Consider the following 16,189-nt stretch of genomic DNA (forward strand, 5'->3'; position numbering starts at 1 on the left):
TTGTTGTTTGTTTGTTTGTCGAGATTCTAATAGATCGAAAAACAACAATAATAATAAGGGCGTTTGAAACAAGTCTGAGAATCGTTGATGGATATATCATCGAACAATCAATCGATCGATCGATTGACCAGAACCAGAACCAGAACCAGAACGGAATTTCAAGAATTAAATTGCCGAAATTGAAACTATCGAAAAAAACAATCGATTTTTCTTTCCTCTCTTCGTTCGATTATTTTGGTGGAAAACAAAGATGAATCACATTTGACCTCGCTCTCTCTCTCTTCACCATGCATTTCTGGATGTTTGGATGGATCGTTTGAAGCAAAAAATCTCATTTTCCAAAAACTCACTTTATTTATTTATTTAATTTTCACTCCATTTTTGTTTGTGAACAAACCCGAAACAAGAGAGATAAGAGATTAACACAAAACTTTGACAAAGATTTATTTCAGTTTAGGAGGAAAAAATTTCCGCTTCTGTTTCAAAAATATTCGATTTGAAATTACAACCAAAAAAAAGTAATTAGTAATTTTTGTTTTCTGTGAAAAAAAGTTGATAGTTTGTTTTTCTTTGAATCGAAAGTTTTTCTCCAAAAGTAATAAAATTGTTGAAAAAAAAACAAACTTTACGCTCAAAAAATACAACAGCTGATGATAATGACCAATCATCATCATCATCGTAGTTACCATCATCTTTTCCCGAATTTCGGTGGTGGTGACATTTGGTGTTTCAAATTGAATATAACTTTTTTTCGGATTTCGATTCGATTTTGATTGTCAATTTTCAACAACAACAATAACAACAACAAAATTGTTTGTTTGTTTGGTCAAATCAGTTACAATTTATTTTTCTTGCCAAAATCAAACAAAACTTTTACAGAAAAAAATGATCAATAAATTTGCTGTGATTAAACGGAGATTTTCTTCTTCTCAAGAAAAATCATTGAAAACATTTTATTCAAAAAAAAACTTAATTCCTATCTGGTTTTAAAAAAAAAATCTTTTCTTTCTGGTATCAAAACAATCATTTTCCATCTCTTTGTTGTCGTTGTTTTTTTTTTTTTGGAAACAATCGATATAATCGTTCATCATTTCGAATGTTTTGAATTTTTTTTTGTTCGGTTGGGAAAGAAATCCAAATCCAATACACATAGAGTTTTTTAGCATCATCATTTCATTTTGTTGAGGAGATTCAAAGCTCATTTATTTTTATTGTTATTTTTGTTTTACCCGGGTTTTGTTTTCTTCATTTCACCAGCCAACTTGGTTGTTTTTTTTTGTTCTTTATCTCTTTTTCTAGCCAAAAAAAAGCTTTCTATGATGAAAAAAGGCCAATATTCTCTGTCTCTATTCATTGAAACATTTTTGTGAGAATGGATTCAATATTTTGTTTCTTTTTTTTTTTGTTGTCTCCATTGCTTCATCATTATTGTCATTTGCTTTTTTTTGACGACAATAGAAAAAAAGGGATTTTGTTTCAAATAACAATAAAAATGCAATCCAAAAAATTCACTCTACAAGCCAAAAACGAAACAAGGGGGAATGAAAACAAAAGACTGTAATGTGTTTTCTGCTGTTGTTATTCCACAACAGAATCCAAAAAAATTATATAATCGCAGATCACTTTCGTAGATAGCATTTGTAAATAGTGGTTTTTTTTCTATTCATTCATTCTCGATTCTATTGAATATCTATCTAACCCTGTGTTTCTCTATCTCTGTGTAGTTTCACTATTCACCAGCTTCACAAGAATAGCAATTGAAATCAAATTAACTAGCGCTATAGTCGAAAATCTAGCTATTTTTATTATTTTGATTCTGATTCTATGCTTATATGACTCGTGCAACGAAAAACAGAGAAAGAAAAAACCCGAACAAAACAGAATTGCCCATTCAAAAATTGATCAATTAAGCTTATACACACACAGTTTATTTCGTCAAACGATTGTATATAAAACGACTAAATAAAGAGAGAAATCAATTTAATGGAACTTCATTTCTTTTCTGTATGTATGCAGAAATACAAAAGGGAAATCAGCCATTTTATTTTTATATTAACATTTTGGCTATAACACACAGTAACAAACAGCAAAACAGCAAATAACGAATCAAAAATCGTAAATGAACTTGGTATAGACTTTCTTCTGACTAACTTATTCAGTTTATGAAAAACAATTCATTCAACTAGCCAAATTCTGTTCAATGGTGATTAATTGTCGAACACAAAAAAAACACACTATTATTGTTATTATGGCCATATAAAAACCAAATGGTCCATTCAAAAAAATAGATTGAGTCATCATTGAGAATAAGGAATTTTTTCAATGAAAAAAAAACAAGAACAGGAACTGAAAATTGAAGAAGAAGAAGTAAAAAAAAAAGGTCTGATCATTGAAGCGATACTAATCCAAAATGTGTACAGAATAAAATGAAAAAGCTACTCGAAAATCATTACCAAAGTAGTGAGAAAAAAAACAAATCGAAATGAAATCATTTTTTTTCCATTGTCAAGTTGGTTATTTATTTGTTGATTTTGTCAATGGAAATCATCTTCAAGTGGGGTTATTTTTTTCGTGTGTTTTCGTCTGACACAAAAAAAACCCCTGAAACAAAAAAAGAAATAAAACTTACCATTTTAATGAAATAATATTAACAATAATTGATGGTATTAAAGTAGAAAAAATAGTTAATAAAAATAATAACCAATCTTGTTCATGACGCCAAAGAAAATATGCTAATATTAATGTTGAACCTGAACAACAACAATATAACATTAATGATATTAAGGCAAATATAGCATTGAATATATCAAAATCTTGTTCATCTTTGATGTGGTTATTGTTGTTGTTGAATGGTGATACTGTTACTGTTGATGATGGATGGAATGATGAGCTATTTCGTGTATCATCAATATCATCATCACCACTATGTCCAACATATAATAATGGTGGTGATGATGATGATGATGACATTGGTACATTGTGTAATCCATATTGATGATGATAATAATCCGGATTATGATAATAATAATGTGATGAACGTGTTAAATAACCACCTATATTTGATGTAAATGGATAATGATTATTATGATTATGAAGAAGTTGTTGATGATGATTATGATGTCCAAATGTAAATGGTGTCATAATTCCGCTCATTGGCATTATTGAACTTGTATTTCGATTATAATAACTATGATGATGACTAGAAGATCCAGCAAATAAACGATGATTATCCGGAATAGTAACCGTAGGATTATCCGACATTGTTGCTGTTGTTGTTGATTCTTCACAATGTCCACCATCACTTGTTCCTTGACTTGAATTAGCGGCAGTTTGATTAGTTGTATTATTATCGATTAAATTATTAACATCAATCGATTCATATGTTGGTGTCATTAATGGTAATGGTTCATTTGTCATGTCGCCTCCTACATTATTATTTGTTGCAGATGATAATCCTGGTGGTGATGATGATGATTGTTCATTAAATGAACTTAATCGATACATTGTTGTACGACGATTATTTGAACTATTAGTAGGCGTACCAATTAGTTGCTGTTGTTGTTGAAAACGTTGCAATGTTGATATTGCTTGTGAATTGATTGGATGCATTGAAAATTTTTCTTTTTCTTGTTGCTGATTAGCAGAATTTAATGGAAATTTTCTGAATGAACTTTGGTCACTTTTAGTCAATAAAAACGATGTTGATGGCGATGATGAAGAATCAGGCTGTATTACAGCCGATATTGAACTTGTTGATTTTGAACTTCCATTCGTACTACAACTTGAATCTAATTCACCGTTATTATTCTTTTTTAACAATGTTGTTGTTGATGATGAATTAACGACGTATGGCGATGATTGAATGGATTGCTGTTGTTTGGTTACTGGTGTAAAATGTTGTTGCTGTAAACGCATCATTTATATATATTTTCAAATTCTGTAGAGAAAAACGAGAGAAACGAAAAAAAGAAAATAAATTTAATGGAAAGTTTTTCCTCGAAATGTGATGTTATTAATTTGATACTGTTTTTTCTTGAAAAAATGAACAGAATCCATTTTTCTTAAACTTTTTCACTCAAACTTTATAAATTGTTGTTGTTAATATGACCATCATCATTATCAAATCAAAAAAAAAGACAGACATTGAGAAATAAAAATGGAAATAAATCATGACGAATGAAAGAAGGAAAACGAAGGAAAGAAGGAAAACTACTATACTAGCAATAGGGAACGGATGAATGGATTTTTCTGAAATTGAAATCTTTGAACCAAATGAAAAGAAATAAAAATTTTTTGTTTTGGCTGTCAAAATTTATTATTATCCCAACGATGATAATGATGATCAAAAATAATATTCTTTTCTTTTCTTTTTCAGTTTCTATTTTTTTGTCATTGATTCTTTGGTTTCAATTCATTTTCATTTGGATTGAATGAATGAAGAATCGTGAGACAATAAATGAGACAACATTGACTGTTTGTAGCAAACATCATTTGGAAGGAAAAAAATTCAATTTAACACTTGATTATAATGAATTTGTTGTTGTTAATGAATTTGTTGTTGTTGTTGTTGTTTCCAAGACTACAACAACAACAAATTAACAATTTTTTTTTAAACAAAATTGGGTCATTATTATTTATTATCATTATGATCCATCCACACTTGTATTTTATTAGCCATCGATGTTGAAAAAAAGGGTTATATCATAATAATAATAATAAACGAACCACTTAATATCAACCAACCATACTATCGTTTTTGATGAGTTTGTTTGGGTTGGATTGGTTGCTATAATAAACTTGCTGCCATTTTTTTTGTGAATTAAAAAATGGGCCAATCAAGTATACATTATTTTCAAATTTTTCAGTTTTGTTTTGTTCAAAACATAAAATTTAATTAATCCACCATTCAAATTTCATGACAGCCAGTGTTAAAAGCAGATGTGTTTGGAACAATGGCCTACTTGATTCTTGATAATTTCATTATTCAGTTCTCTGGGCTTTTGGTTAAAACGAATGGAATATAAACATCAACAACAGCTAAAATTGACAATAACATACAATACAGGGTGAATGAAAATACCGAGAGAGAGAAATGGAAAAGTATAGTTGTTGTTGTTGACAAATAAGAATGGAATGTAGAACCAACAACAACAACAAAAAACCTGACGAAACAACTTGACAACTTTATTATTATTATTATTAAAAATGGTCAGAATCATTATAAAAAATTTGGAATGCCACACATCCATAAGTGAGTGTGAGAATGAGAAAACAATGTAATGCAGTGAATCTAAATGGGGAATAAATTCTTTAGTTTAGAATCTGCAGATATTATTCGGTGTTGACAATATGTACATGTTTCTCGTTTGTTTTCAAAAAACTTTTTAATTTTGTTTCAAAACATTGTCAAAATGAAATTAGATTCTCAGACAAACAAACAAACAAAAATTGATTTAATTTCATTCAAATGAAGAGAAAAAAATGTCATTTGGAAAAGCAAAAGTTTGTGGCTTTTTGGTTAAATATATTCAGAAACAACAATCCTTATTATTGACTATTTCGACTCAAACAATGATGATCATTGAACGAACCCAAAAACAAAACAATGTATCTTTTGTCAAGTTGAATGAAAAATTTTCTCCAATAATCATCATTATCATATTTAATGTATACAAAAATCGAAAGTTTGTTACATTTAAGTGTTTGTGTGAAGATTTTCTTGCTTGTTTTTTTGTTTGTTTGTTTGTTGTCCTGTTCTTTTCTCAATAACAATAATGAGAATCATCATCAAAATGGAGAAAGAAGAATATAGGGAATTTGTTCGAAACAGCAATAATAATCAACAAACGACAACATCCCAAGGCGTCATGACATTATCATTACCTAAAACAACAACAAAACAGAGAAAATCTTTGCTAGGAAAAAAACGATATAAATGTAGTAAGAAGTCGTTTGGAATTATTGGATTTTTGTTTTTGTTTTGCTGTTTGTTTGGTCCCAAATCGACAATCAAATTGATGATGACAACAATGATGATATTTCATTTTTAGGAAATTTTGATTTGAAAATTTGTTTTGTTTTGTTTTTTTTAAGCGAAAAAAATTCAATTTTTACAACCAAAAAAATTGTCAAACCAATTGGGAAAATTAGTTTATTTTTTCTGGTTCGTGATCCAAACCAGAAAAACAACAACAAAAAATTAAAAGTTGATGATAATTGTCAAACACCGGAGGCAATGATAATGATAATCATGGTTATGGTTGTTGTTTTTTGTGTGTAACATTCAAAATTCAATTAAATTTTGATTTTTGTTTTCAATTTTTGAATGAATTTTAAATAAAAAAGTGAGGGTGGTGTTTGTCAAGTTGCTCAATTTTTTTCCCAACTTCAAAAATTGTTTTTCATTTTTTTTTGAAAATTTCAAATTCAAGTTGAACAATGGACGAGTAATGATTGTGATTCGGAAGAGAGAGAGAGAAGAAATCGAGAGAAAAGCGTTTGGTAATGATTTTTTCCTACTTCGGATTCTACACACACACACACAATACAGTCACCAAAGAATGTAACAAAAAAAGGAAATTCTGTTTTCAATGTCGAATCAATACCAAACAACAACAATAAAGAATTCTAGAGATATGAATAAAAATGATAATGATAATGATCATCAGCATTCAAGTTGTTTACAGTGAAAAGCATTCATCGAGAATCATCACATCAGAATCATTATTATTATACTTTTGATGATGGTTGATATCATCAATGTTGAGTATATATATAGAGCGAGAGAGAGAGAATATTCTATATGGAACGGAAATGAGTACAGCACACACACATGTAAAAAGAAGAATCTTTTTGCCTTTCGGACATGATTTTTCGGTGGACAGTGAGAAAATGAAGAATCCAAAGAATCAACCAAAACAATGCGAAAAGCGAAAAGAAATGATTTTTCAGGAAAATTTCTTATTCTTCTTTCAGAGAAAAGGATCCATCCATAATGATAATGATGATAATATTCGTTTATCTAATGTTGTTTCGGTTTGGTCACACTTTTTGTGGCCATCAAAATTTTGATTACATCACAAGATACCCCCCCCCCACACACACACGCAAACATCATCATTCGTTTATTTTGGGGACCAAAAGAAAAGAAAAACAACTTTTTTTTCCAAGGCAAACTTGGACAATTTCACTGATAAAACCAAGGGACATACCGGGAACTTATATAACACAGAACACACACACGCAAACTGATGAAACCCGAAAAATAATGATATATTTTTTTTCTGGAACATCAAAAATCTGAATTGGGTTGAATGAAAAAAAAAGAATCTTCGAACAAAAAAGAAAATCTTGATTGAAGATGTTGATGGTGGTGAATTGTTCAACAACAACAACAACATTCTTGACGATTCCTATTTTCTCACTAAATAAAGTGTAATAATAATATTCGTCATAATCGACATTAACAACAAAAAACATTTGAGAATCTCATCATCTCTCTTGAAATTGCAATGAAGTAGTTAGTTGGTGAAAAACAAAAACAAAAAAAGCTATTAGTATGTCATTATTTACTATACAGTTTTTTTTCATTATTATTATTTGGTCATAATATTTACCCAAAAGAACAAAAAAATATATATCCATAACGATGATAATAATAAGTATTTGTAATAATAACATTAATAATAATGTATGGATTGGTGTAATTATTATCATCATCATCATCATTATCTATTTTTTACCCGTAATATAATATGAATTTGTTAAAATAGTAGAGAAAGGAGAAAAAAAATCATATTTTGAAACACATCAATTTATCCGTTAAACATTAATCTAATATCATCATATCAATGATGATGACATCACCTAAAATACTTAACTTGAATTCTCGAGAAAATATATCCATTTCATTCAAAATGATAATAATGTTGTTGTTGATGAAATCAGAGAGAGAGAGAGAGAGAGAGAGTAAAGAATCTAATTGCAAATTGATGAGAAATGGCATTAAGAATTTTTTTGTTCTTTCTGGCGTCCACTAACAATGTAATTTGCGTTTGGCAAAAAAAAAGGATCATTTTCCAATGTTCAACAACAATGGAAAACTACTTTTTTTATCAACCAAAAATTCTTTAAGAATAATAATAATGTTATCATCAAGGGTAAATCTTAATCGTTCATCATCAACATAATAGTAAACATCATTATGATTCGTTATGTAGTCAGCCAGTCAGTCAGTCAGTCATTACAATATAAATGAAATTTGATGATATTTCCTTTCTTCATTTTATGATGAAAGATGAAGAAAAGAAACCCGGTTCTTTAAAAATAAAACTTTAGTTTATCATAAGTGTGTGTATAATGTTTGTTTGTTTGGTTATCATGAAAAAACTCTTGATGACTTTTTTTGGCTTGCCTGCTTCAAATGAAATCTGTTCCTCATTTTTCTCATTTTCACAGTAAATATTAAAGTAAAGAGGAGAAAAAGGTCCAGTAAAACTAAAATTCTGTGAAAAAATTTCTGTGTAAATCAAAAAATCAAGAAATGAAACTTTCTTTCAAAGTCTAAGGAAAAGAAGAAAAAGTTGCATGATTTGCACGATTTTTACCAACAACAACAACAAAGAATGACTTTAGAATAAAATTCTGCCATCCACACATCATCATCACTGGACGAACATGTTAATGGAAACAAACAAACAAACAAACAACAACAACAGAATAATGTTCGAGAGATATATAGAATCATTCTCTCTCCATCATTTTCTCTTCTTTTTTTTTGAATTTGAAACTAAGCTTTTCTTTATTTTCTATATGAACATTGAGTTGAAAGAAAAGACCATTAAGATGTTATCGCCATCATCACCTCTCATCGTTGCTCATTGCAGCCGAACTTGTCAAAATAGCCTGGAAAAATTCAAAAATATTGGATGGCGCTAACATCAATGTCATATGGTAAAAACAAGTAAAAACGCGCCAAAAAACTTGATGTCACATCATATAAAAGGCCACAAACATTCCACTTCGACCTCACCTTTTTCACATGCATACACATACAAACACGTATCATGTCAGGTCATGCTATCAACAACAACATACATTATTATTGTTTTCAACAACAACAACAACACAATTTTCTATCGACTTTGTATTTTTTAAATTAATTATTAACTTCAAATAAATGAAACCTTTTACAATTAAAGTTTTCGTGCATTTCGAGCAGAAAGCCTTTTCAAACAAGGTTTTTGTCCATTTCGATTAGAATCCACCATTGTGTTTTTCCATTTATCATCGTCGAACGCAAGACTCAAACGTCTCGTTCAGCTTCAACATCGAACGCAAGATTCGTATATCTCGTTCAAATCGTTATTGGTATAACGTTGGTCGTAATCCTCGTTTATCTATATTTGGAAAACACATACGTGCAGTCAAACATCGTTTTGTAACAACTATCATTGTTTCATTGGTTTGCGTCGAGCATCATCTATTGTTATATCAATTATTGCTTCATTGGTTTGCGCCGAGCATCATCCATTGTTACATCAGTTATCGTTTCATTGGGTTGCGTCAAGCATCATCCAGTGTTACATCAATCATCGTTTCATTGGGTTGCGTCAAGCATCGTCCATTGTCTATATCAATTATTGTTTCATTGGTTTGCGTCGAGCATCATCCATTGTTACATCCATTATCGTTTCATTGGTTTGCGTCAAGCAACATCCATTGTTTACTATCATTATCGTTTCATTGGTTTGCGTCAAGCATCATCCATTGTTACATCAATTATCGTTTCATTGGTTTGCGTCAAGCATCGTCCATTGTCTACATCAATTATCGTTTCATTGGTTTGCGTCGAGCATCATCCATTGTTTAAATTAATCATCGTGTCATTGGTGGGCGTCAATAATCGTTCATCATTTGCAGTAATCATCGTCTAATTGATAACATCAATTATCGTTCATCGTTTGTAACAACAATTATCGTTTCATTGGTTTGCGTCGAGCATCATCCATTGTTTATATCAACTATCATTGTTTCATTGGTTTGCGTCAAGCATCATCCGTTGTTTACATTAGTCATCATCTAATTGTTTACATCAATCATCGTGTCATTGGTGGGCGTCAATTATCGTTCATCATTTTCAGTAACCATCGTCTAATTGGTAACATCAATTATCGTTTCATCATTCGTAACAAATATCGTCTTACTGTTTTATATCATGTCGGACGATCCAGATATTCAATTTTCGGTCGACGATCTTGTGGCACAACGAAAAATATATCGTACAAAAATCACAAAAATGTTCAATCAGCTAAGTGTACTTGGCACTATGCCTGAAATAGATACAGCATCATCGCTATATTCGGACTACGAAGATATCATCCTTGAACTAGAAGAACATAATGTTATTGATGACAATGTTCACATGGACAAACTGAACCAAATATTGAAATTCATTAATCTATACGTTCAAATCGATGATCAAACATCTCAAAATATTTCATCTTCAATTTTATTCAATCAATGCCAACAAGCAATCAATGAGTTGAACAAAATGACAACCACATTTTCTGCAGCTTTTGGTCTTATTTGCAAATTACAGGCAAAACTAGATTCATCTAGCTTAGCACCATCAACACCAGTATCTATGAATCAGGAAGCCAACGTGGGCTCCAACAGATCATCGACACCATTATCTGGTTCAACAGCCAATGCGAATCCAAATCGTTCACCAACGCCAGATAATATTGCAAACAATAGTATTGTAGTCGCAAACCGATCCATGCAAAATATTCAACCATTATTGCGGCTATCACCAATATCAACAAGTCAATCACCACCGATCAACAACGTTCTAAACCATGGTCATCCAATGAAAGTCAAAGCTGAAGATATGCCTAAATTCAACGGTTCAGCTATTCAATGGCCAGAATTCAAAGATGCTGCCCTTGAATTAATTGTCAACAATACATTGATTCCAACGGCAAACTCTAAATTTCGACGTTTATTCAGTGCATTACCGTTAGAAGCACAGACTCGAATAAGGAATCAACGTGAAAATCCGAATTTCGCAACTATATTCAACATTCTCGATAAATTTTATGGTTCACCGGCGATCATTATTAAGGAATTAACAAGTAAAATATATTCATTACCGTATCTGCGCTTGGATGCTGGGCCGAGCTTGTATGCCAAATACTACGATTTATTGTTGAACGTCCGGTCGATAAAACTAAATGAAGGCGATGCACGAACGATCCTCAGCCACGTGTTGAACAAAATGGATGTCGAACACAGACGACGAGCTTTTCAACAAACTGACAATTCCAACGAGCAGGAATATATAACATTGGCAAACGTGGAAGAGTATTTTCGAAAGATTACCACCACCGATATTTTAATCAACCAAGTGACGACTAGCAACGTCAACAACAAAATCAATCGACCACTAGAGTCGCATAAAACACTTGTCACTTCATCATCAAACGATTCAAATCTAACGTGTATTTTTTGTCAACAACATCATCGCCACAGCTTGTGTCCAACATCAGTCGATGAGAAATTTGAAGTGCTGAAAAAAGAGAGAAGATGCTTCAAATGTACAAACAAGAATCACGGATCACGTGAATGCAACAGAACCTACATCTGTCATAAGTGCAAAGGAAATCACATTACATTTCTTTGTCGCACCAATCAAAGTACCACACCATCGTCATCATCATCATCATCTGTCGGTACATCACAATCATCATCTTCATCGAATCCATCATCAGAGACAATTATTGAAAATCAATCGGTCAATACAGCATTAGCAAAAACCGGCGGATCATCTCAATATCTACAAACGTTGACTACCAAAATTAACAACATCAAAACCCGAGTCATCTTCGACGGAGGTTCCGAATTATCGTTCATCTCAAACAAGTTGGTGAAGTTATTGAATTTACCAAAGTTCAAATCTGTACCCATTCGAATCAACGGGTATGGTGGTCATCATGGACGTCTCATCGGTCATCATTTCACTATCATCAAATTACCAGATCGAGATGGTAATATCACAGAAATTAAATTAATCATTGATGATACAGTACGTCATTTTAAATTCAACGTATTACCGACAATGATTCAAAGCTACGTTAATAAAGTATTCAATATCGACTTTAACGATGAAAATATTCCAACAGATATACTTTTCGGCAACAGCGACATCAATCGTCTTAAAGTTCTTGCAATGGATAAGAATTTCGGCTCTTTAATAATTGGAAAAACATCTCTCGGTTATATCGTTCATGGTCAGACCGATGATGCTAAATCAATGGTGGTCGGGTGTCTTACCGAAAACCATGATCTCCCTATTGAGTCAATGATACAAATCAACAAAACCATCCTTGTTTCTGATTCAAAAGTAAATGTTCAACGATTGACTAATGATATCAACAAATATCCCCAATGTATTGCCGTGCATCTTTATAATATTCGAAATAAAATCGATGCAATTCATTGGGTAGCCGGTAAAAGAAACCCGAGTGATTTTCTAACTCGAGGTGCAAGCTCTGAACAATTGATGGATATTCAGGTGCTCAATATTGAATTATTGCAAGAAATCTATAGTGAAACAAATCAATGTTCATCACTTTTAATCAACATATCAAACAAAATACAAAGTGATATCATCATTAATCAATCGCTCACTTATGAAAAATGGATTGAATTGGCAAAGCAACATATCTGTCAAATAACGGATCAATCTTTAGATCCATTAACAATGCTCATTCGTTTGAATCAACAATATTTCATAGACGAAATCAACAAATTTCCTAACGTTTATTTGGACGACAATTGTGTAATTCGGTGCAATACAAGATTGGATAATTCAGATCTTGATTTTGATCGCAAAAATCCAATCTTCATTCCCAAAAGTTCGTTTTTAGAAGCATTGGTGACTAAAATTCATCAGAACATTGGCCATGGATCATTATATCGAACAATGTGCGAATTCCGGGAAACATACTTTACTCCAAAGCTTCGACAAATGGTAAAAAAGTTAATAAACAAATGTACAATATGTCAAATCAACAAAGCCAAACCGTGGGAAGCATTAATTAAATCTACAAAACGTGCATTATACGGAATTGTATGGCGAAAAGAATTAAATAGTGAAAATTTCAGAACAATATTGTACGAATTAGCTGTCCATCTTTGCAAAAAATCGGGCCTCTACCCATTCGAGGGGGGAGGAATTGCAGCCGAACTTGTCAAAATAGCCTGGAAAAATTCAAAAATATTGGATGGCGCTAACATCAATGTCATATGGTAAAAACAAGTAAAAACGCGCCAAAAAACTTGATGTCACATCATATAAAAGGCCACAAACATTCCACTTCGACCTCACCTTTTTCACATGCATACACATACAAACACGTATCATGTCAGGTCATGCTATCAACAACAACATACATTATTATTGTTTTCAACAACAACAACAACACAATTTTCTATCGACTTTGTATTTTTTAAATTAATTATTAACTTCAAATAAATGAAACCTTTTACAATTAAAGTTTTCGTGCATTTCGAGCAGAAAGCCTTTTCAAACAAGGTTTTTGTCCACTCATTTACACTTTTTCTTTTCTTTTTCATTTCATGGTCCAGACTTATGGATCTATTGTCATCATCATCATCAAGTTGAATGAATGAATGGCCGTATAAACACCCTATAGGCAATGATGTGAATGAAAACTTTTTCTCTCTCAATCGGCTTTGATGCTTAAAAAACACACATTTCAACGAGCGCTCTCTCTATATATATCCATTGATATTTCCATCAAAAAACCAGAATTGACAAACAAATGAACCAACGAGGATCAATTGAATATTTGAATTTTCCGAAAAGGTGGTATTAGTTGAATTTTACCGTAAACCACTGAACGGTAACCAAGAATATAAAAAAAATCAAATTAGTTAGATTAAATGAAATGAAATGTTTTTTCTTTTGGTTTTCAATAACAGCAAAAAACAAAAAAATTCATTGAACGAAAGGATTTCTTATGGAAACGTTGAAATGAAACGAAATTTCCCTTGAGAAAATCTGACAACACAACAAGGTTATCATCACCACTAACATCAATCTCGAATCGGAGAAAACGAAAAAACAAAAGTCAAGTGAAAATCTGTCTATCTGTCTGTCTCTGTGTGTGTGTGTCAATAATAATTCCATACTGGCATCATAAACTTTTTTATTCAGTTATTTTCTGGCCTGTCATATAATTCTTAACTTTTTTTTTGATACTTACTTACTTAATCAAAAAAAACTGAGAGCGCAAAGAGAATGAATGAGGGAGCCAAACGAAAAAAAAAGCAGAATCCGGTTGTACAATATGGCCAGAATATTCTCTGTGTGAATTGACTCGAAAGACAGACAGACAGAAAGAAGAAAAAAAATCGAAAGCAATTTGATATGATCTCTTTACACTCTTTCACTAGCTCGTTTGGAGTTATAATTTGTTCAAAATAAAAAAATTAATAATTTTTATCACCCACCACCAACCACCATTAAAAATCTCTTCGCTTTTTCTCTTTTTAACCATTTATTTTTCATGCTACAACAGCCATATTTGAAAAAGAAACTGAGTAAATCCTGTGTGAAACATTAAATAAAATCATAGAGCATTGATAATGATAATGATGATTATGGCTTTAATAATTATCATTATTATTGTCATACGGCTTCCGAGATCATTTGTTGTTGTTATTATTTGAAGTTAACGTTTTGAAATTGCCGAATTTCGTGTGTGTGTTTGGGTTTGTGTTGAAAGTAATTATTATTGCTTGCAACTACTACCAAAATGATCAAACTGATAATCTTTCTCAATTTTTTTCGTTTTAAATTGGCAAAAATATTATGATCATAACACTGAAAAAAACAGCTTCTTTTTTGAAACAAATTTGAAACAATTTTTTTGGATTCTTTTCCTTGCTGATCATTTTGGATGATGATAACGCGATGGTCGAATGAGAAACAAAATGAGAAAAAAGGAAAAAAAAGTCAATTTATTAGTTAGAATAGATAGTGTGAATATGATACCGAATGGTTAACGGTTTTATTCACATTACCATCGTTTTTTTAATGCGGAAAATAAAAATTTCTATATTAAAAACGATAAAACGCTAAAACGATGGATGGTTAGTGGAGAATAATGATCATTATAATAACGGGGAAAAAAACGACAGAATTTTTTTTAACACTGTACGCGGGAAACCGAAAAAGAATGGAAACTTTACACACACACAAAAAAACACTTTACATCTTCCAACCACAAATGACAGTTTTTTTCGAGAGAAAAAAAACTGCCTTTCTATTTTATCGTTACAGTGGTGATTTTCCTGTGTAACAAAAAAAAACATTTTTTTCATCATCAAAATCATGATGATCATCATCATCATTCATAATATCATCATTATTTCGGTACATCCATATCATCATCATCACTTTGAAGTATCATCATTATTTTTAAATTTCATTACATTACATTTATTGTTGGTAAATTTTTTTGTCAACTTTTTTCCGACAATTATTTTCCAAGGAATTTTCCTAGATTTTTAGTTTCGAAAGAAATATATTATCATTATTTTTATTCATTGCCATTTTGAGTAGTGTCTGTTCTTAATGGGCAATGAATTTAAATGTGAAAATTTTTTCAATTTTTTTTTTCATTTTTTGAAAATTGAAAATTCAATTTTTCAATTTTTTTTTTTTTGTTGCTAAAAGTAATGGGATAAAAACCAACCTAACCTAACCTAACTCGACCATAAGCCGCGCAGTCATAGTCATCAACCTAACCTAAGTGAGTCACAGTGACAGTCATAGTCATTAACCTAACCTAACTCAACCATAAGTCACAGTCATAGTTTAATTTTTTTTTTTTTTTTTTTTTTTTTTTTGTAAATAATGCGAACTTTGAAAGTTTTTTTTCCCCTATTCTCACTCATTTTTTCACTAACTTTTCTGTCATTCTGGTTCAAATTTTGCAATGATGAAAAATTGCTTTTTTTAAATGAAAAAAACTTGATGACAACCAAACGAATGAAAATAGAAAAATCTTTTTTTTTGGAAACAATGCAGGATCAGAAGAAAAAGAAATTTGAAAAAAAAAATCAATGCGAAATTGGAAAAAAAGTAAATTTTCCAACG

General features: G+C 31.0%; 3 protein-coding genes across 3 annotated transcripts in view; 2 read left to right on the forward strand and 1 right to left on the reverse strand.

Annotated features, from left to right (window-relative positions):
* Positions 1 to 16,189, forward strand: part of Nin (blastoderm-specific gene 25D) — a 50,998-nt gene that overhangs the window by 11,902 nt on the left and 22,907 nt on the right. The gene's annotated exons all lie outside the window — the stretch shown is intronic.
* Positions 1 to 16,189, reverse strand: part of LOC113791528 (uncharacterized) — a 39,243-nt gene that overhangs the window by 9,237 nt on the left and 13,817 nt on the right. Inside the window, exon 3 of the mRNA XM_075822133.1 lies at positions 2,630 to 3,937. Within this exon, the coding sequence (XP_075678248.1) occupies positions 2,630 to 3,918 (1,289 nt within the window). The 5' untranslated portion in view covers positions 3,919 to 3,937. The remainder of the gene's footprint in view (positions 1 to 2,629; positions 3,938 to 16,189) is intronic.
* On the forward strand, positions 8,543 to 13,558 carry LOC142645568 (uncharacterized). The gene has a single exon (XM_075822067.1). The coding sequence runs from the start codon at positions 10,217 to 10,219 to the stop codon at positions 13,313 to 13,315; it is 3,099 nt and encodes a 1,032-aa protein (XP_075678182.1). The 5' UTR covers positions 8,543 to 10,216; the 3' UTR covers positions 13,316 to 13,558.

This window comes from Dermatophagoides pteronyssinus, unplaced genomic scaffold, assembly GCF_027571235.1.
Source record: "Dermatophagoides pteronyssinus isolate colony J.1.1.1.1 unplaced genomic scaffold, Derpt_VIB-CSIC_2022.12 sq0015, whole genome shotgun sequence".
NCBI classification, from domain to species: Eukaryota; Metazoa; Arthropoda; class Arachnida; order Sarcoptiformes; family Pyroglyphidae; genus Dermatophagoides; species Dermatophagoides pteronyssinus.